The following is a 22,697-nucleotide window of genomic DNA, read 5'->3' on the forward strand; positions in this document are numbered from 1 at the left end:
ATTTGGGACTATGACTGTGCAAAGCGAAGGAAAAGCGGTATGTGAATTTTTATCTCAGTACCTAACTCTGTGTACATGGAAATCTCTGATTGAAATCGCGCATGAAAATTTGGATTTACGTTATGAATATACACTGCAAATAAATATTATAAACCACTGTCTTCCAATCGGATGCAATTAACCCTCGTACTGTCTTTATTGGGGAGGATTAAAAAGATACTTAATATTTATGAATTCCGACAATTTATAAACACTTGAAGGGGGGTCCTGGTCGATTTCAACGTTGATGTATACATCTCCAAGGATTGAAGTTCACGTATCTCAAACGCGAAAAAGGGCTTAACAGCCCCATTCCATGCGCAATTCTGAACGAAAAGACTCGTAACACATTTTCATTTGACGTAAAAATAAAGCAACGACATGAATTCTACGGATTTACTATTGCGATTCAGTAAAATTTATACCATTTCTTAATTTTTTAGACTTCAATCCTTGGAGATATATACGACAACGTCGAAATCGACTAGAGCACCCCCTTAAGACCATTTATTTCTCATTGTCAGTGTAATCCGCTCCATTGCATATTCAGCGTTTTAGACGTGCTTCTTAGCCGTGGTTATTTTGGTGCAGAAAATTCGTATGGTAGGTACGTACAAATATCTTCAACATCCTAAGCAATTATTGCGGATATCGGTACGGACACTTTGCGAAACCCTGCAGTGGCTGGCTCTGCCTGCAAACGTAAAATTGTTCTGCGTTGAGTAACGACAGGTAGGAAGCCCCTCATTGTTAGAATTTCGAATTGGAAAAATACGGCGTAAACTAGTAATGCATGTACCTGTTACGTAGATATATTTATGCAATACCTATCGACCTAGGAAACCGGAGGTGCAGACGCTCGTTACGATGATAAGAAACTTCCGTTCCTAATGGTCACTGAAGGACAGGCCGACGACGATTAGTGGTTAACGTACCACCCGCTGAACCGTTAAGGGTAGCTACTTTCTATATAAGGAGCGAAATTTTAGAAACTAAAGGTCAGTCTAGAGTCTGCCGAAATCCGAAGAGGTTCTAAAGCCGGAAGACAACGCAGTGGAAATAAGTTACGCACAATAGCGTAATTCAAATCGAAACCAGGTAATTGTAAAGCGAATTAGCCTTTATCTAAATTTTCATTTCGAATGTTTATAAGTTCATTTGGTACAGTGACTTGGAACAATGATGTTGCATTTTTTCTTTATTTAACAATTCCTAATATTATGGATGAAAAACGATAGTCACTTTTCTCTTTTTTCGTTGTATTCACCGACTCCGGTTTTATATTAAATTTCTTGTAATGACATCACAACATAGAATATCTGTAATTGCTGAAAACAAAGGTACTCAGACCTTGCTGAATTTATTAATTATTTCCTCAATTAAATTAAGTTTCTAACTAATACGCGTTTGATATACAATTTAACTGTGCGACAAGAATCATCGAAGCCATTTGCAGGTTTAACTAACTAATTTACACATACGTTTTTCTAGTATATGTATTATGGTTTTGGATGATTGATTGCAGAATTTGTTCGTCATTCTAAAACCCGTATTACAATAATGATTCTCTAGCTGCTATAAAACTTCTTTGCTTTAACTAAATATTTCGAAGGGCTTCGAAATTAAAAGTCAAGGAGTATGGAATGATAATTTATCATCGTTAAATTATACGAGATTTGGATGAAAAAATATTCTTCCTACAGTTGACGTTGAAAGTATAGGGAAATGCTAAATCAATTTAAAAATGTCCGAGGAACTGGATTCGAAATTAAATTAACTGACGAAAAGTTGCAATCAACATAAATATGTCGATGGATCTGTATTTAAAAAATTTCCTGATAAAAACAATATGAAAACAATTCGCTATCGTTATCGATGCGAATGAACTTTCCCCCCGTACGATGAAATTCGTATGATAGTAAACAATTGCATTGCAGGGCACGATGGAGACGCTTTGCATGAATATCTGTAAAATAATTATACAATGTGCATTCTTTACAGACACATACAAAAAAAATAAAATAAAAAATGAATCGCATCCTGGTGATATTGTCGATGACTGTGGTCGCCGTTTTTGGCAACGCCATAATGCAGCCTGTGCATGACAGTTCATCGGCCTCGTCACAGCAGCAGACAGCTTCTTCGTCGGGCGCATCTCCCGGCGTTCATCAAACGCCGAGTTATACCGGGGTGGCGATTACGCCTCAGAACAGCTACTCTCCCTACTTCCCAACGTATCCCGAGTACAACGATCAGAGATATTCCGTGCAGACGGGGTACGAAGGATACGTCGTATCCCCCGAGGTTGCCGTCGAGGAACCCCAGGCAACCGGGTATTCCGGATTATGGTCCGTAATGTCGCCGATATCGAGATTCGCCCTGACCTACGGTGCCCGTGCCGGTGTTTATTTCTTAAATTTGTTGCTGCTCTTACTCCTCGGAGGAATCTTTACGACCTCTGTCTGCACCTTCACACCACTCTGCACGATAACCTTATTGGGTTTAGGAAAGGCTCAGGTAAGCGACCTATGAATTATATGGGAATGAAAATGTGGTGCTGTGAGATCTCATGCGATGTGCCAACAAAATTGCATTACTTCAACTGGGGCATATTTAGTTTTGATAGAAATTTTTCATCGTATTTTATTTTTTGCCGTACGGTTAGTGGTCAATTTATGAATGCTCCATAATGGCCACCAGCGAATGAACAACCACGTTAAAATCAAATCATTCTTCGTTTACTGCAAGTAGTCACCGTATATTGATGCCATGTGAGAACACTAAAGCTTGCGTTAACTTAATTGTACTTTTTTATTCACATAATGTTTTCGAAAACACTTGTTATTAGTCCAGTTCTTCGCGCCACATGGCTTACAATTAGTGACGCCCCCACATTCGTTCCTCATTGGTCAGTTATTTCTTTAATGTTATGTAATACATTACTTCTCTACCATGAATCATAGGGCTGTAAGGTCATTAGAAACGTACTACTAACATACTTTGTGCGAGAGGGTATAATTCCCAGCTCGTACTATTTAATCGCCAGTATAGACCATTAGAACAGTCGTGTTGTGACTTTTGTTGATCTTTCTTTCCCGCGAAAATATGCAAAGCTAAGGAATTCCCATTGCGAGGTGGTTTTTACGTTTGGACTGATGCAATTAATTAGGAGAGTAAAGATAAAAGTAAATGTGTATATTACACTCGCGGTTGTTGTATATGAGCCTATGTCATGCTATTATTGTCTGAATTCCAATGCGTACAACGAATCAAACGATTATCCTTACAGTGACATCCCTTCCTAATGATTTCTTTATCGTTGCTACGATTGACCGGGATTGCAATTGTCAGTCCAAAATTCTCGTTTCATTAAAAGCATGTATTATTTGTCTGTTTTTTTAAATCTACACAGGTCAGGGAACAAGTATCCGAATTGGCTCGTACCTATATGACTCCGGAGAGGATTTCCGCTGCTACTGGACTGGTGAAAACAGCGATCGACAAATACGCCGCGATGCAAACGCAGCCCATTAATGAGGAGACCAACGAAACTGACAAGAAATCTTGATCTAAAATCGCTCAGTGCATTTGTGATCACCCATCATATTTATGTCATTACAACTCAGTCATAGGCCATTGTAACTTTCTATTCACATGAAAATAAATTTAATTTGTTATTAAACTTATACTGACATCTCGGTACATCGCGGTGCGCGCAGTTGTGTTCCTTAAATAATTTCTTCTATTACCTATCTGATAATGAATCAGTAAATTAGATCGTTTCTAAGATTTCTTTATTCTTTCACCAATTTATGATCATCATGGTAAAAAGTATAAATCACAAATTTCCCGCAAAATGACTCGTAGGATTTGACTCGACACTAACTAGAAATCTATATCAAACATAATTTATAAAATACAGGAATAATCGTTCAGTTATATTTCTTGTTTTCGCATGACGATCACAGCTTTTTGTCTGATCCGGGTTGGTGATCCTAAGAATTGGAATTGACAGAACGATTGTAACTTACACAAAAGCCGAGTCATTTTCCAGAAAAATCTTATCTCGATGATTTTACCTCAACCACAATGGTTGATAAATGAAACTCTACTACGATAAATATTTCTGATTTCTTTTACACCAATTTAGAAAAAACCCACCGTACAGTTGTAGAACCTGCACGCATGTTTTCTCCACTTGCCAAAGTCATAATAACATATAAAGTGAATTTTCGAAGTAAGTACACCCTGTAAGCGTTTTTCTCCGGAAAAATAAAACTGAATGTGCTATTCGAACGTTATAGAAAGTTGTCTGCTATTTCAGTGCCTGCGATATTTATTGTTAGATCACAAGGCCAAGGCTGACCCAAACCCCGAAGGTAAAGGTCAAGACAATAATTCGTATCCACGAGGTCGTTGAACCCCCCGATTGCACATCTGGGAAACTGGCGGACTCTTTCCGTGCTGTGAGTTGATCGGTAGAAAGTCAAGATAAAGTAATTCCCTGTTTTCGAAGATCACGCGCTGATTCCCTGCAAAGCTGACTCTTGACCTACAGTCCAGATTGCGATATTACATGTTTCGGACGATAACAAGCAATACTGCGCATATGTACGATGATGACGTAAAACGGGAACAGGCCGAAGAAAACAACGCAGAGATTAGAGGTCCAAGAGTTATTACAACCCAGAAGGGGAATCACGCGTCTTTTCGTCTACCACTTTTCGCGATCCCCAAAACACGACACGCCGCCGCAAAACCGAAGTTCAATCTTCGCTCTACGGTCGTACGTACGCATAATTCACGCTAAAATCAAACTGATCGCACAGTCGGCTGATACGGCCCTACAACTCCGCAAAGAGCTGTTCTCTCACACTGCTGAGGAAGCACGAGCAGAGTAGATGTGTCTGTAATACGTGTATAATTAACCAACACGCCGAGGCGAGAGGCACCACGGCCGTTTCTCCCAGTTTTCCACAGTGTTCATATGAACATGCATCCGAGGGTCGTGTATTCGTAGTTAGCGGTGAACCTTGGCGAACTCAGCGCACCGGTTTGACAGCTAGACCTGGACGACCACCATCCGTGAACCTTTAGTGCCTAGAAGATCCTCCCGGTCACAGAAATATCACGGCAGAGCGAATTTCGCAGTTTCGATATTGTGCTTCGTTTTTTAAAACCTCGTGGGACAGGATGAGCGGGACTTACACGGGCTCGGGTGAGTCGGATAATTGATATAATTAACAATTGGTATATTATAATCAGAGGAATTCCGAAACGAATTTAAATCGTACAGAGTGACGTGTGAAGTTTTTTTTTTTTATTTTACAATCTCTCACCTGTTGTAGGAAAAAACTTTTTAACATAGCGAGGCGACGGGGACAATTGTTCGTTGTGAGTATTTCCGGTTGCAAGTAACGTGCTCATTGCATTATAGAAAGAATTTTCGGTATAATTACGACATCGCTATTATAATTACGAAATTATTTCGTGGTCGAGAATAATTTGAATCTTGTTGTTGTAATATACGTTATATTTATATCGTTTTGTTCCTATAGGCGGTAGGAATTTATTACAACCATCTCCACTGCATAAAGCACAGCTTTGGATTCCTGAGTTATAGTTCGTAATAAATTTGAAATATACTGATCAGGTATTAGATGTTATTTCGCGTACACGTGATATCGAAAAACACCGAGTGAGCGTTAACGTTCGCATACGTAATATTCTATAAAAGATCTGCGCGGACGTGTACCCGTGTCAATTTCCAAGCTGGTTATTCGTTGTATATCTATAGTTTGGGATTTCAGTTTACGATGCCCGATACTTCACTTTAAATGTAAACATAGATTAGCCACTGGATTTGAAATTAATGACGTTCAATATTACCCTCGTCCGATTGCACGAATTCCAATATTTAATAATCACCGCCGTTTTGGACGTTTTGTGTTATCTGCAGTCGGTTTTTAATTTGAGAGAATTTTTTATTAATTATATACGCGTGTAACATATATACCTATACAGGTCTATAACAAGTTTTACTACCAAAAAAACTGCAGAACTTATACCGCGAAAATAAAAAAGTTCGCTACCTTGAACGTAGCAAATCATAACTAAAATAAAATTATGTACGCTGGTCGATGTTGCGTTTTATTACCATGAAGAGATAATTTTTTGCTACTCGTGGGTAAAGTTTCTCAACGAAAACAGTCGGTCGGTTTATCGTTGCCATCAATTTCTACTGTTTGTCTTCTTATTTCTAGCCAGATATTTGTCTGTATCCACATTATAGATATATTTACACCAAGAACAGGTTTCTTCATATATTTATTCCGTACCCCCATTTGCTTCTCCGGAATCCTCGGCCTTCTCCATTAATGCGAATTATTTCCTGCAGAATTTTTGCATATCTACTAGCCGGTCTACGACGATTCCACTTTTTACGATTATCCCTCTCACTAGCTTCGATGAAACTGTAGAATGAACTTTTGATATTGATAAGTTTGCACGGGTGTTGATTGTACCCGCACAGAAAATGAATCGACTAGAAATAAGTAGATCAAAGTGAACAGTCATTCCCTCTGTTTGAAATTGCATTAATCGGATGAGAGCGCAGATGTAAGGATTACATGCTATACATGGTCACGTAGTCACCGCATCTGTCGTTTCATGAAGAATGCAAGCGGCGCTATTTATACGGTAATTTCGTGTTATATAGTCGTTAATGAGCATATTTGATTTGACTTCTTTCGACGCGTGCGTAATACCGCTGTCACTAAATTGTGGAAGATTAATTTTCGGCGAACGATTTCCAATAATAAACGTGCCGTAATTAAGATTGAATATCACTCACGTCAGGCATAAAAATTCCTATTCGAATAACGTCAGGGAGGTTTAAAAGTTTCTGAAAATTATTTACCCACGCCAGGTATAGATTTCTTTCATGATTCTTTACCGAATCCAGTACCGTTGGGAGGTGTTTACTTGCTCGACAAAGATGTAGCGTTTGTTTTTCATCGAGAATTCCCCGGCGGAGGTGGTTGCCCGCGGCATCCTGGAGGTTGACGACCACCGGGTTATTCCATGGTCTCCGGATGACGGTTAACATCATTTTGCTCCTTGCCTGATAGTTTGTCATTTAGCTTCTTACCGCACCATCTGATTACATATCTTACTCTCTTCTACGTTATACGAACAATACAGTTTATCGCGAGCCCGCTGACTACTCGGAATGTAAAAAGAAAACAAGCACGATGACGTGATTCGGTGCGAAAGTGATTTGCATTCAACTCATGGCACTTGGCTAAACGGAAACTAAAGTATCTGCGTGAGAGTACAGTGAAAATCAGTTGGATTCCTGATTCCAGCCATGGCGATCCTCATTCTCGGCTTGACCACAATTTTGGTCTCCATGGTCCCCATGGCGGCTGAGGCTGCAGCGGTTGTACAGAGAAACGCTTCGGCTAGGCAACTGGATTTATGGGAGGACGAGGACTACGTTCCTTACCGAGGTGATCGGTTCAACGTCTTCGACTGGGGTCTGTGCAAGGTATGCCAGAAACGCGTGATACGGTGAAAAAGGGAAATGTCATTCTCAAATTAATGGATAAACTTTGCAGAATCTGGCGGCGAAGTACCCCTCCAACATGCTCATCTCGCCGATATCAGTGAAACTCGCCTTGGTTTTGCTCTACGAAGGTGCTCAAGGCCAAACTGCTCACGAGCTTGCCGGTGCCTTGGAGCTTCCCAATGGTCGTGAAGCGACTCGGGATCGTTTCTCGACCATTCTCCGCTCTTTGCAGGTTCGTCAAGACGCGATATATTGATGGTTCTTCGTCTCGGCATTACATGCAGCAAAAATGTTTACTTCGATGGTATTTATTTTCGCGCAGACGTATCAGCAAGAGTACACCTTGGACATATCTACTCGTCTTATTGTCGACACGTCGATTCAGCCTAAACAACGTTACAGTGCGATCGTCAAGACTTTTTACTCCACAGACATTGTGACCACTAATTTATCCAATGCCCGTCCTGCACTCGCAAGCATCAATGCATGGGTCAGCAATGTGACTCATGGTCATATTAAGGAAGTTCTTACGGACGGTGAGTTTTTGGGAAAACGTGAATCGACCAGAGTGTCTGGTCGTACAATTTTTTGACATTCGCAGTCAGTGAATTTATTTCATGAATTGGCAATCAACGTTTTGTCCAGAATTCTAACTACGGACTGTTTAACCGCCTAATTTATACTCGGCATTATGATTGTCGTATTCTCGGTGTACCTACGTAAAATGAGTGAAGTAATAATCGAGGTAATAATAACTGAATTCAATCGACAGAGCAAAAAATCAAGGAATCCGTTTTCTTGGTGATGAATGCCTTGTACTTTGAGGGGACCTGGCGACATCCGTTCTCGAAGAACGCTACTAAGTATGGCGCCTTCCACACAGACATCGAGAAGAGCGTTCAAGTTCCCTACATGAATGCCGTTGGCCGTTTCTATTACGCAGATATTCCAGAGCTGGATGCCCAACTCGTCAGATTGCCTTATCTCGTAGGTTTTACCTCACCGTACACAATGAACTGCCACTCCGAAGTGCCGATACATAACGATAAGAAATCTACTCCAATCCTCACTTTCGAAAAAAGATTAGAAAAACGTATGCATTGTCTTTGAAAATGGCTAGGCTGAACATAAATCGTTGATTTTTTCAGGGTCACAAATACGCGATGTTCATAGTTGTGCCTCGAGCAAGAACCGGGCTTCAGCAGCTAGTGAAAGACATAAACCCGTTCGTTATAAAGAATCATATGATGTTGATGCAGGAGATCCCATTGGAAGTATCTTTGCCTAAATTCAAATTCGACTTCACAACTCATTTGGAATCTACGCTTCGTGAGGTGAGATAGATCGCTCTTCGACTGCCTGATCGTACCATTACATCCGTGTATACTCGCTTATCCGTGAATAATAGCAATTTACTTAAACTTTGCTTTCGTGTAATTGCAGTTGGGCATCCGAGATATTTTCGACAATACAGCTGCTTTTCCTGGCATAGCTAGAGCCAGGGCAAACTCTCAGCGTCTAATCGTTTCTGACTTTGTTCAGAAAGCAGGCATAGAGGTGGACGAGACTGGTACCACAGCGCAAGTCGTTACTGGTGAGGAGTTTCATAAACTTGGCGATATTTCAATGATTTTCCAGTAGCTTGTAAACAATTTATTCTGCGGAAATGAAAATTTACAGTAGGCAACTTATTAAGCTGGCAGTGTCTGCTTTAGCAATTAAATATATAATCCTTTGAACAGTTTTATGGCTGATCATAACGTAATTCGACGTGGTAAATAAAAATAAATTGTGAAGAGTGGGAGAAAAAAAAGAGGATATGCAATGAAAAAATTAACTTGAATCATTTTACTAGTCTCTGTATTATAAATATCAGATTATTTTTTTCACAAGACACTCACGACATCCAAATATAATAAATCCGGTAGTCAACCCGTAAAAATTCTTACGAAAAAAAATGATAGGAAAATATTAATGAGTATCCTTATTTAACTAATGTCGTTCTTAATTCTCATGTATTTTTTCAGTGGTTTCACTCGGCAACAAGAATTCCGACACAGTTGTCAACGTTAGGCATCCGTTCTTCTTCTTCATAGAGGACGAGTTTTCCGGGGCAATAGTCTTCGTTGGGAAAGTAACGAACCCTCTGGAAACGAATGGATTTTTCGAGGAACCGGTGACAAAATCACCAAACCCGTTTGGCTCAACGATCTTCAGCGCAGTTCCAGTCGCTGCACCTGGTAAACACGCAGAAAAGAAAGTGTCTGGGTCATCGAAAAATCCAGTAGATGTTCATCCCTAGAAGTATCACTAACCATAACACTCGTAGTACCAATCCGTTCCTTAATTGTCAAAAGGAGTAATCCGAGAACTTCCAGTGAACAACTTGAGTTTCAGTTGCTTAAATTTCTCGATCTCCGAATTGTGTGTAATTCGTTTCATCTTTCTTTGGAATCCCTGGGGTAGAGTATATATTTTTTTCTTAATAGCAAACAGTATTTAAGTACAACGGCAAGTAACCTTCGTTGGGATGTTTTTCAAAACCATCGTTCCTTTTAACGTAATTCTAAAATTTACCGACAAAGAATTCACAGCCAGCAATAGCGAATGAGCTGTGTACTGTATATACTCACTTAAGTATCCCGTTTGGTAGCGACTTCAGTGTCAAATGGTATGCATACGTCCATCTGTCATCCTCTCTTTCCGAGGACGTTTGGTACATTTTATTATTACTATTGTCTACGGCATATTATAGACAACATTGTTAGTCATTGTAGCTAGTCGAGAGGATGAACTGGGTTCGAAATTAAAAAAAGCATTACGCATTCGAATATCTAAATTATACAAAAATGCATGCTGGTTACATTATCTGTACAGCAACAAAATAAAAATTTTAGACAATTTTCTTATTTTTCAATACAAATTAGGTAAAGATCGGTTTGAGGAGGCCAAGCTTTTTTTTTACTTCTTGAGAGAATAACAATATTATTAGGGAACTACAATAAGAATCTTACCAGCGTGTACTTAATCAATGTTTCAATTTCAAATTCATAATACAGCGTAACCGGTTCTTACTCTACATTACGTGAACGCATGTCGAAAGCATTGGTTGTCATATCATCAGTAATCTCACATACATAGTCACACTCACCAGTCACCAATAAATTCACCTCACCTCATCTCACTACAATACACTTCACTTGTATGTTCCGTATTAGTTGGTATAACTATATCTTTATCTTTTTCTTTTCCTTTTTCTTCTTTTCTCATGCAGCCCTTGTTTCATTTCTCTTCTCTGTAATTTACCTCGTCGTTTCGCTGTTAATAAATACCAATTACCAGTCTCTTAACCATGACGCTTTCTGTTTTTTAATTCTTTTATATTCTTGTAAATGGTGGTTGACCTTTCTTCCAATAAATTTCCCATTCAAACGAATCCAATTTCCCAGAAACAGGAAATTCAATGACCTTAATTACCTTTCGTAGTCAACAAATAACTTTTCAATGCAGGAACAACGGTTCGTTGCCTATACAGAATGAATCCCTTGAAATGTTAATATTTACCTAGAAATCATCCTCCCAGGTTGATCAAGATCAAGCGAATATTACTGCAGAAGATTGAGCTAATCGTGAGTAACGAAATACATCGCTATGTTAAATACAAAATTTAAATTGCAGAGATTCCAGATTTCGTAAACGCTTATTTACGTTATATACGTGAACCGTTTATTAGCAACGACCGAATCTGTTAGTATAAGATTGCATCTGGTAGAGCTAAAACCGGTCACAAGTATGCTGTCGCTGACAAGAAGTTGGCGGAGAAAAAAAAACAGGTAGGGAATTTCGGATCAATCGATGTGCAATATACGTGATAAGGAAGGGAAAAAACATAATTTGCACATCGGTGCACATCATTGATCATCGTATACAACTGTCTCCATTCACCCGGAAAGAATTTCAAGTTTCGTTTGAGAAAAAACCCGGTCTCGCATCACGAGCTTTAATCAAATACCACCTGAAATTTTAAATGCTGGTTTAACCCACCTTCGAATAAAATTACGAATCATCTTACCCAGAATAGAACTCGACGCGATAAAACAAATAAAAACATTGCCGGTGATATTTAATTGAAATTGCGTCATACTCATTTGAATATCAGACTGAAAAACGATACGTCGCAATCAGTAATTCTTTCTACTCTTCTGCGGGTATACAAACTGCATCCCTTACAATTCAATTAGGGTTGTCAAAAGGTACTTAAAAAAATCAACAGTATTTGGAGCTGTTTCTGTTGTTTTTTTTTTTTTTTTTTTCATCACGACATTGACACAACAGATTGAAAGATTGTAGTTATTAACCGAATGACTCGCTCTTTCGTTCGAGGCTTGTGGGTGTAATTTCTGTACAGGTTTATTGGCGTGTATACAAACTGTATTCAGGTTTGACCGTTGCGCGTGAATACCCAAAGGTGTGTACGCACGTAAATTGGTGACGTAGTAACAACATTCGCCTTTTCACGTTCCGCGAAGATAGATTCTGGATATTCCGAACCTCGAATCTGGCGATTGGGAAGGGGAATTGTCGAAAGCCGTCCCCGTGATCATTGGGAGGGGAGGAAGAACACAGAGATCATCCGAAGAGCGACCGTCATCGCGGACGGTCCGAGGGCAATCGGGAATCCCGTAATACAAACGACACCTAAGCGCTTCGATCACTTTGTTGATCGTTCGATCGATCAGTCCTCCGGCGTCCGTCGAGCCTTCAGACCGTGGACGGTGCGGAAAGTGGAAAGATAAAGGAACAGTAAACGGGAAACATGTTGATGTACGCAGTGTTGTTCGTCTTGGGCCTCTGCGTGACTTCAGGTATAAGTTGTTGCATTTCATACCGCGTGAACACGACGGGACCGTCCGTGACCCCAATCGCGTTGCCTCGTCTGTTTGTTTCATTGAATACTTTCCGCGTTGTTACATCCTTATCGCGTTGCACAACTATCTCAATCGAAAATTGCTTTGCACGAGCTTTCCGCTTTGTGTGAACGCGTGCAATTTGACGGAAGTCATTACGGATCCGATATAAATGTGCGATTGTTTAGCCCGGTGCTTTGTTTCCCATTTCGCAACAGCTAGTGATTAGGAAAGGTCCGGGTCTCTCGTTATTTCACAATACTGATCGGGATTTTAAAGCAGCTCACTTGTTGAAAACCGATTCCTAAGATGGTTTCTAGCATCGCGTCTGGCCTCAAAGATTCTTGAAGGACTTTCATATTACTGCCACAGAATAATTTTACAGTAGAGTAACTTTTCTACACAAAATTTACGTCTTACGTTGAGTTATGGGTATCTCGGGCATTCGGTATTTGAACTGTGTCCATATCTCCTTAATACCTAACGTCGGCGAGTCGTTTTGAGCTGATCTGTTGCTCATTCCGTAAAGCGGCGAACAGTGACCTTGTCGTACTTACGAAATTGTCACCGATAGGTAAATAATAACCCAGGAACAGACAGCTTAAGAAAAGCTGTATGAGCTGTGTGAAATCCGGTAAACGTCGAAATAAAACTTTTAATTGCTTAACGCTACGTTGCGTTTGTGTGATCGAACGACGGTGAGAGGAAGGAATACTTGAGGTTATTTTTATAAACGGCTACTAGAATTCTAGTCAATCTCATCTAGGCACCGATTACCAGATAAACTCTTCTTACTGTCAGCCCACTGCACTTGAATACGAATATAATGCGCAGATGGCCGTAAATGACAGAAAAAGATAATTAATCAAATTTTTTATATACTAAACTCCACTCAAGTGCAATAGAGTGCTTGGAGGTCTGTCATGGTCAGCCTTGACTCGACGCTGGTTGCTTCATAAGCTGGGATTTCCCAAGGCGCACAAACACATGACCGGCTGCAGGACCGCGTTCCGTTTAACTCGTTTCTTCCATTTATTATTAATTAACTCCGGTCGAAGAATTTCTCTCTCTCTCTCTCTCTCCCCCCCTCCTCCCTCTCTTTCTCTTTTTTTCTCTATCTCTGCTTTTTTTCCCTCTCACGATCAGATGATATTAATCTCCAAATCGTCCCCGTGCTCTGGGAAATACCTTTTAGTAAGTTTCATATCTCTATGTCTTATTTTTCAGTCACACCTGCGACAGATCCGAATACTGGCGACAGATTCAACTTCTTCGACATTGAACTTCTGCAGGTATAAATATTAGAAAAACGCTTCAATCACCAAACCGATTCCAGGTTATGTGTTGATACAAAGTCGTTCATTTATGTAATCTGTTATTGTAAGGCCCTGACCGCGGAAGGCGAAGATAATATTGTCGTGGCTCCGGCAAGCGTGAAGGCAGCATTGACCGCTCTGGTTGAAGGAACCGGCGGTCGCACTGCCACCGAAATCCTTACCTTGCTCAGGCTACCCTCGGACACAGAGAGCCTGAGGTTGGCTGCGGAACGTTCTTTGGCTCCTTTCAAGGTGAGATACGCGCCTCGAGTCAACTCGGTATATACATATGTATTAAAATTGGATACCTGCGGACGAAAGTGATTTGGAAAATCACCGTTCATCAGCAATCACGAAATGCGTACCGTCGTCACTGTCGCATCGTGTAATTGTGCGACCAAAGTGCGACCGATTGATTTTTGTTCAAGGTACGAAGGGTCGGCGCTGAATTGGATATTGCCACGCGTTTGTGGACCGGAAACGACGTCACGGTTAATCCAAAGTACAGTGAGATTTTGCGACAATACTACAATAGCGACGTTGAGGTTGTTAACTTTGTCGACGCTCCAGGAGCTTCTCATTTAATAAACAACTGGGTACGCGAAACAACTAGGGGACACATTAAATCCATCGTCGATCCTGGTAAGACCTGTTTCTTTAGTCGTCCATTACATCCGATAGGTGACCAAAAATTAAGATGTTGTTAGTTGTAATAAATCTGTATTCATCGACAGTGCTTCAAACACCAAATTCGCATTACATTTCAGGAAATTAATAAATACATGACGAAAAGAAACCGGTTACTCGAGCCAACTCCATAAATATCAAATTTGATGACATAATGTTATTAAATATTGGCACTGAAACTGGCATGCTCTTCGGTGTACCCCAAATGGACATAAAAGTCATATAATTATACTGAACTTTTCTTCTCGACCGATGATCACACTCAGTACCGTGAACTCGTGTGTGATCGTCAAATGTCAAACCGTAGACAACTATTTTAAGCACAGAATTTTTCGCAGAAAAAAAACTGCCGAATAGCAATTTGTACCACACTATAAACATCAGTGAGACGTATGTAATTACAGGCAGTCTTGGTTCCGGAGTGCGGTTGCTATTGACGAATGCGTTGTATATGAAGAGCACGTGGAAGACATCATTCGATCGGAGTTTGACCGCTCCAAGATGTTTCCAGGTGCCAAATTACGGCTGTGAGAATACCTACCTCATGGAGAGTTTGGCATATTATCCGTACGCCTACATTCCGTCCTTGCAGGCCGAAGCTATAGAGCTTCCATACGCGGTGAGTGTATAAAGGGCTTTTCCAAGTATTCAAACTTTGAGGAGGTACTTGAATTCTTATCCTCGTTCGACCTTGAGTGCTGAGAAAGTCGTACGATCATGCGTTTAAACTTTGATATTTCCAGGATGGGAAACTGTCCATGTTGATTCTACTCCCTGAGCGCCTCGAGGACGGAATACACGCGCTCATGAAGGACTTGGCTCACACTCCGCTGCCAAGTATCATTGGTAGCCTACAAGAAACGGAAGTCCTTTTGTCTCTACCGAGGTTCAGCGTCGAAACCAAGATAGATCTGCGATCAGCTTTAGAAGGTGTAAGTTTACCGTGATACTATACCACGAGTGGTAGACGTTCGCATGTCTGTTCAAACTTACGTTAGAAATGAAACGGATGAAGACCTCGGTTTGAATAGGGAAAAAGGTCGAACGAAATGTGATTCAGAGTTTCATTCAGCCTAGACAGATTCTGGTTTTTATTTTATACTTATAACCGTTGTGGGTAATTGCCGGTATTCGAACAAGGCACTCAATGTCAGTGAGTATTATAATCATTTCGAACCGACGATACTTGAAAAATTTCACACGGATGCGTGATGATATTATAGAATGCCGGAAGTATCCTGGTATCGAGTAATTTTTTCGCATTTACATGTGGATTACACAATCGGCACGGCCTTCTGTCGATTCAAAGAAGATAATAGAAGTTCTTGTACAGGAAATTTCATTTCATACAACTTTCTCTTTTGCAGCTTGGAATCAAAGACTTATTTGACTTGAAAGCCAACATTTCCGGAATCGCAAACGGCCCTCTCAAGGTGGGGAATATACTGCACAACGCGAAGATCGAGGTGAACGAGGAAGGAACAATTGCTTCAGCAGTTACAGGTAAGTTACACAAGAATGAACTACTACGCTATACTATTATAGTCAAGAAACACGAGGACAGGAAAATTGTCGAGCTCTTTTTTATCCAGTCGTTTATATTCTTGACGATCTCTCGTTATATCGCCGATGAAACAAAATTTATCTAGGTATATACTATAAAACAAAGTACACGCGTATCGCATAGCGAAAAACTTGCAATTAACGCCAATAGATAGTGTCAAGCCGAAAGGAAATCTCGCGTCTGAAGTTCGCCGATGAAAAGTTGACTTCCGCTCTATATTTCGTCGCGTCAAACTTACCTGGCGCAAAGGTTTACCGTGATCAAGAAGGCTGTTCCTTCGAGGCGAGGCTCTTCCATTGCACATCGGTTGAGTTGACCCTTGCGATTGCCCCAAACGCGGGCACTCGTGCGTACAATTTTTGAGTGTTGGGACTTGCGTTCGCGCGGTCCCTGATATATTTATAGTAAAACTATGAAAATCTCGCCTGTAGCCTTGCAGAGCCGTGTGGAATGGAAATGTCTCGCTTATCCGACATAATTCAGCAAAAGTTCAAGTCTCGAGATACATATCACTTTATCCGTTTTTCATAGATTACAGTACCCAGAAGTAAGTCTTTTCACTTTGTTGCATACATTGAACAATGTTGCTTCTTGATACGATATTATCTATTACATGTATGAACGGATGAATAATTGTCCGTCATAACAAAGATTATATTACATGTATAACCTATGCTGTATGTTTATTATTCGAATTCATTTTCTAATTCGAAACGTTTCGACAGCAAAATATTATTCAAGGCATAACTGCTTGTCATTTTGCATTGCGAACCGATTAAACTTACCAAAATACCTGCTGGTTCATGTTTATAGGCTTAAATGTTGCGAGAGAGGAATACATAGGAAGATAAATTGACGATACGTTACAAAGTGTTCTTTGTTAGCTTTCTTTTTTTGACTCTTCGTATCGCCTAACACACACAATAACAATTTGCTGATCATAGACCGCGTTGATTTATCACTCAAAGGTCGAGTATCGTGGTAATTAATCAACCATTGTCTACTCTCGAAAAGAATTTTTCGTCTTTGCCGGCTGTAATCGGCATTTTTTTTTATTAAATACTGACCGATATACTTTTTCATATATTATGCAAGGCTTATTAATTTTTTTTTTATAGATATTCCCTTTTTATTAAACTGCAGAATAGAGAATATTGATAGAAACATAATTGAATTTGGACCTTTACCTGAACATTTTCATCACTCAAACTTTTTAACGGATGTATCTAATAATTGAATATTCGCTTTTTCGAAGGAATTGCGGTTGTGCCATTGATGGGTTCCACGGTTCAGCGTTTCCGAGCCGATCATCCGTTCGTCTTCATCCTGCGGGACTCGGACTCGGGTTCTGTGCTTTTCGCGGGTCGAGTCACAAGACCAGACTTGATCCCAGTTTCGGGAGCGCAGAATAATATTAACATGTCGCGTCGCTTGCTCCGCAGAAGTGTATAATAAACATTGATATATTGTATAGACTTATGCGCGTACAATTACGGGAAAACTGTTATTATAATTGCAATTTTTACTATCAAATTGAACCTTTTTTCGTTACTGCAGTCCATAGAAATTAATTCAACTGAATTTTAGGCGGCTTTGATTAGTCGAATCTTTTATTTTCATTACACTCTACGTATAACGTCTCATATTCTTTCATTTCCTCGATTTTTCTCACATTAAGCTTTATCTATAGTCAACGTGAAAAACTTGCTGTTATTGACGTCACTTGCCGACGACGCATCGGCAAGAACCGCACTTGTCGGGCGTCGCGACGCCTAACAATACTTATAATTATGTAAGCGCCTTGACGGACGACGCTCGGATTACGTCACGATTAGTGCTAGTTTATAACCAATTGTTTTTACGAGTATCGCGGTTCGATTGCGCCGCGCGCTTACTTTGACTATACTTTGCTTTTTTAATTGTAATTATTGTTATTTTGGTTACTATTATTACGATGATTATCGTCTCTGTGAGCACTATAACAATAAATTCCATTTACCAATGTAGCATTTTTTGGTTTCGTAGTTCTGATTATTTTCTTTTGTTATTGCATTTATTAACGACATAAACTTCTGTTTTACCTCTTTTTTCGTCACGATGATATGTCGTGTGTTCCTAGAGGTCAATAATATTTTTATGTAACAGCACAATTTGACCGTACATTTTTTTAAGATTATATTTAAAAACAGCGGCAAACACTTTTGATTTGCACAGTTGAAAAGCGGTATGAAACTTTGCCTAACATCAATTTAAAGTTCAGAGAGTTTTTAATTGCGGGATTCGAAATGGCAAAAGTATAATTTTAAACTAAATTCGCTGTACATATTGACAACAGTTGACAACTGAAATTCTGATAACAGATAGGAAACCTCATATATATACAGCGATGCGAATACAAACGAAATTTAGAGTTTCCTACCGTTTATATTTCCTTTATTAATTCAGGCCAAGGCCTACACGTTAAGTAACAAGTAATCGGCAATCCCATTGTACCGACCTCTTTATAAACCTGAATCAAAATTTACGCTTATTCTGCGCCTACAAGTTCGATTAACACTAGCTTAATATTTTATCATTGACAGGAGATGATAGACTGTCAGGTAAAAAATGCGATGTGACAGGTGGTTGAATAGACTGGTAAAAAAGTTAAAAAGGATTGTAAACATTCGCTTTAAGCTTACGTTATAATGAATTACGTCCACCTAATAAGATCGGAAAGTTATACATAAATATCTATTCGATTGCCAGATATACGTAGCTGTACGAAACATTAATAATGCCATTCCTTAATTAATTTTTTGCACGGTTATCTAATCAGACCGAAATATTGCCAGACACTGAAAAAAACAGTCTTTCATTCTCAGTCTATATTAATCTATAAACCTATAATTGGATAAAGATAAGAATTCATTTGGCCTGTAATAAAACTGAGCGACAAACCTAGTTATTATAATCGAATATCACCTTGGCGAATTTGCAGACTCTTGAATTGAATGTATTTTAACTATTTCACTGACACCGAAACTTTAAAATGATTTTTGTCACTGTGACGTCTAAGGGTCGAGCAGCAAGTGGAGAAAATCTAGCTAAAACAGAACAAAACTAACCCACGAAATATTCCGATCGATCGACCGTTCGTTAAAAAAATTTTGTAGGTGGCTTATTTAGACACACAAGAACACTAATCGTCAAAGTTTACTCGGACTGGAATTTCTGATAGGTTAAAGATCAGACTTCCTGCTTTAAAGTAACATCGCCGCGATCCTATATTAAATATTTATTAGTGATACAAAATCCCATCCGATGTTTATCTCCGATCCAAGTGCAATGCATGTATCTTTTACTATGGACCGTGTGAATTACAAACGTTTACATATTTTTGTATGTCGAATTGACGAGGACAATGAAAATCGGCTGTAAGTGCAATTTAAAAAAAAAGAATTTCACAGACGACCTCAAACGACAAATAACTATGCGGCAAAGAAAAGACAGTTTTTCTGTGATTTTAAAAATTACAGACTGCAAGCAATTTTCGACAGCCTTTTTTAATTCTCCTCTAAATTAGTTTGCATTTTGACGCTGCCTGTAACGAGACAGTTCAATTATATGACGCGAATTAGTCTACACCGAAAACTAGACCGCAATTAAATTCGTGATTGAAAATGGTGTTGCATTATATAACGTATTATTGTATATGGTGGCGACCCATATTAACACATGCTTGTTACGGGATGGTGTGGTTTGGACGGTCCTTGAGCTACAATAAATCATTAAATTATCCGGAAGTCCATGAAATCTGAAAGTATATATCGGATCAGTGATTCTTACGAATTAAATTAAGTTTTCACTTCGAATTTCACCTCATTTCAATTTTAATTTTTCATATTGAAAATTGTAAAGTGATTTTATCTATATTATAAATTTTTTGTTCCCTCAAATAGACGAGTATAAAAATTGCTGACGAGACGCGTGGTAAAAATTTTTGAGAAATGAGATCAAGATCTAGATTCGACGGAACATAATATTTACAATAATAGAACACGTGTTCTGCTGAGCCTGTAAATAGTCTGCGTATAATACACATAGCTGATTATAGTGAGTAGCGGCAACCGGGTAGCAAAACCAGAGTCATTACAGATTGGAGCGAGGAGGTGATAAAGTTGCGAATGAGATAAAAAAAAAAAAAATATTCAACCTCCGCGAAGATTACGTAGGTATAACGTTCTTTCTCTCTCGCTCTAATCGTTTCGCTGCGTTGCTTTCATGCAGAAAGAAACGACCGCGAATTTGCGATCTCATTCGAGTGCGCGAGGTTGGTGATATTCGCTATTTTATCGAGCGTAAAGTCGCTGTCGGGACTCCTCGATAATTCCTGCACGGTATATTTCGGTGTTAAGCCGTGATCAGGACTCCGATGGTTTCGGTATTTACTTTTATTAGCTTTTACGACACGTCACGAGGCTTCTAAATAGGAATGAATTATTATACTGCTTCTGCTTCAAATTGAAAAGGAGCTTCTAAACCGTAACGTGAAAATTAATTTTTCGATGCAACTCAAAACAAAAACCTCAAATCAGGAAACCCGAATTCTTCGAATTCTAGGAATGCTCTTGCACCTTCTAAATAGTGCATATCACAAAGGACAACAGAAATATGAAAAAATTTCTTTCACACATTTTGTCATAATTATGCCATTCTGCTCATAATTTTTAGTGCTCTTCCAGTACACATAAAAGCAAAAGGCTATTTATTATTGTACAGAGAAATATTGAGATTCTGGAACAAACATCAATTTTGAGAGGTATATTTTTCCCTTAATTTGATATTTTCTATATAAAAAAATGTCTCATCCAAATTGACATAATGGGTTCTTGATTGGAAAAAAATTAACATACACGAGTTTCGTATGTCTAGCAAGGTCATGATTTCAATAAGTGTGAATGTAGTACTAAAACAATTGACAATTAAAGTGCACTAAATCTTTTGTGCTTCTGCAATTTAAAGATAACGATGCAATATGTAGCTGGTTGCGTCAGCAATTATCTAAAATATCAGCTAGTTTCTTAGGAGGTAGAGGTTTAGTTAATGAATTTAAGCATTATTCGAGTAGACCGTGCCGAATTTTTTTTTGAGCATTTTAGCGTATTCACAGTGAAAATGGTGGGATCTACCCCCAATGATCCCTTGGCCTGCAAGCATCTTGTTCTGCGCCAATGACGTAACGAAAGGAGAATATATAATTCTGGAAGGTCGTTGAACAGTCAATTGATTACCTGCAGCTAAATATACACTTACTAAGGTCATATTCACGTATGGTCATAATATATGTAGCTCAGCTCATGACTTTATTTTTTTTTTCTCTTTACAAAAACCGATTAATTTCACCATTTGGAAACACCTATTTTGATGTAAAGTGTTTCAAATTTGCAACAAAATAATTTCAAATTGGCAGAAAATTGGACGGCACGTGATTGAAAAATTACTGTTTGTACTTTAAAGGTGCATTTTTTGTACTTTTCCACAGCTTCTTGACAATAAACATCAAAATTAAGATTTCTCTTAGAATCTTGAGGGTTTTTGTTATGTCAAAATCACTATTTTACATTTTTTTCCACAAACAAGAAAAGCACTAAAAATTCGAAGAAGAATTGTATGATTTCGCTCATTCGCAAAATGAATGCCATGATTCTAATTAAATAAGGAGCCAAAAATATTTTTTTTAAATTGCTTGGGATGAGGGATAAAAGCGTTTGAGGAATTTCGAGAATCATTCGTCCATACATATATGACGACGATTTTGCGTCACGTCTTACGCATAAAATTGCGGCGTCCGCGTCAGAGGAAAACCGCAGACTTCATCTTCGGGTTATCTTAAGCTAATTAACGTTTGGTTGACGGTGCAAGTAACCATAAGAATGGAGACACAGCCAGGTGAAAAAAAAAGATTCATCTTTGTGGTGTACTCTTTACTGAAAAACAACAACTATCACTTTCAAGCTATTTAGAGCTCGTCAAGATAATCCATAAAATATCGATTTCTACAATCTGATATTCTCAATTTATTAACTGAATCCGAAGTCGGATAGTTAAAGTAAATTTTCGAATTCACTAATTAGTCATTCTTTCGCATGAATTTTATTCGCTTCAGTCTTATCCTCCCCAGATGATAAAATTCATAATTTCTTGGTAAGAATTATATATAGGAAATTATAACGTTGGTAATTTTCTTTATAACATTATTACATACGAATCTGATGACTGCAACATCTTTTGGATAATAAAGTGAGCGGCACCACATACGAGCTTCAAGTGTTGAGCATTTTTGATGCAGAATTTTCGCTTAAATAATTAAAGAATTGATGGTATTTCAAATGAGACGTTGTTAATTCCTAACAGTGTATAAAAATATATCGTAAAATTTGTTAAAGTTTGCAGTGGTCGATACAATATGAAATAACTTATATAGATATAGATAGAATAACGCGAGTGCGGTACAATCTTGAAGAGAATAAGAAAGCAGATTCACGGAGAGTACGTGTTCGAGTAGAGGAAATCTTTATAACTAAGAATAAATTTTATTAGTTTGAATTGTTGGAAGTGAATAAGAATAGAAG

General features: G+C 38.8%; 2 protein-coding genes and 1 non-coding gene across 3 annotated transcripts; all 3 read left to right on the forward strand.

Annotated features, from left to right (window-relative positions):
- Positions 1 to 546: 546 nt before the first annotated feature.
- On the forward strand, positions 547 to 3,725 carry LOC124294268. The gene is made up of 3 exons (XM_046739205.1): positions 547 to 1,137; positions 2,041 to 2,556; positions 3,452 to 3,725. Exons 2-3 carry the CDS (start codon positions 2,068 to 2,070, stop codon positions 3,605 to 3,607), a joined length of 645 nt encoding a protein of 214 aa, XP_046595161.1. The 5' UTR covers positions 547 to 1,137; positions 2,041 to 2,067; the 3' UTR covers positions 3,608 to 3,725.
- A 1,012-nt stretch (positions 3,726 to 4,737) lies between these two features.
- Positions 4,738 to 18,089, forward strand: LOC107220504. Its single transcript, XM_015659126.2, has 15 exons — positions 4,738 to 5,257; positions 7,407 to 7,588; positions 7,659 to 7,841; positions 7,932 to 8,145; positions 8,382 to 8,596; positions 8,758 to 8,943; positions 9,053 to 9,203; positions 9,637 to 9,849; positions 13,744 to 13,808; positions 13,902 to 14,084; positions 14,261 to 14,474; positions 14,924 to 15,138; positions 15,263 to 15,451; positions 15,887 to 16,022; positions 17,339 to 18,089. The coding sequence occupies exons 1-15, from the start codon at positions 5,233 to 5,235 to the stop codon at positions 17,533 to 17,535; spliced, it is 2,568 nt and encodes an 855-aa protein (XP_015514612.1). The 5' UTR covers positions 4,738 to 5,232; the 3' UTR covers positions 17,536 to 18,089.
- On the forward strand, positions 16,314 to 16,477 carry LOC124294352. The gene has a single exon (XR_006904285.1). It is a non-coding gene; the product is annotated as a U1 spliceosomal RNA (small nuclear RNA).
- Positions 18,090 to 22,697: the final 4,608 nt, after the last annotated feature.

This window comes from Neodiprion lecontei, chromosome 4 (assembly GCF_021901455.1).
Source record: "Neodiprion lecontei isolate iyNeoLeco1 chromosome 4, iyNeoLeco1.1, whole genome shotgun sequence".
Lineage (NCBI taxonomy): Eukaryota > Metazoa > Arthropoda > Insecta > Hymenoptera > Diprionidae > Neodiprion > Neodiprion lecontei.

Bases quoted from the DNA above. Each gene is read 5' to 3' on its own strand.
- LOC124294268 (XM_046739205.1), top strand. From the start codon at position 2,068: ATGAATCGCATCCTGGTGATATTGTCGATGACTGTGGTCGCCGTTTTT. The intron at 2,557-3,451 runs GTAAGCGACCTA...AAATCTACACAG, and splicing joins TGGGTTTAGGAAAGGCTCAG to GTCAGGGAACAAGTATCCGA.
- LOC107220504 (XM_015659126.2), top strand. From the start codon at position 5,233: ATGAGCGGGACTTACACGGGCTCGG. The intron at 13,809-13,901 runs GTATAAATATTA...TGTTATTGTAAG, and splicing joins TCGACATTGAACTTCTGCAG to GCCCTGACCGCGGAAGGCGA. The intron at 14,085-14,260 runs GTGAGATACGCG...TTTTTGTTCAAG, and splicing joins GTTCTTTGGCTCCTTTCAAG to GTACGAAGGGTCGGCGCTGA.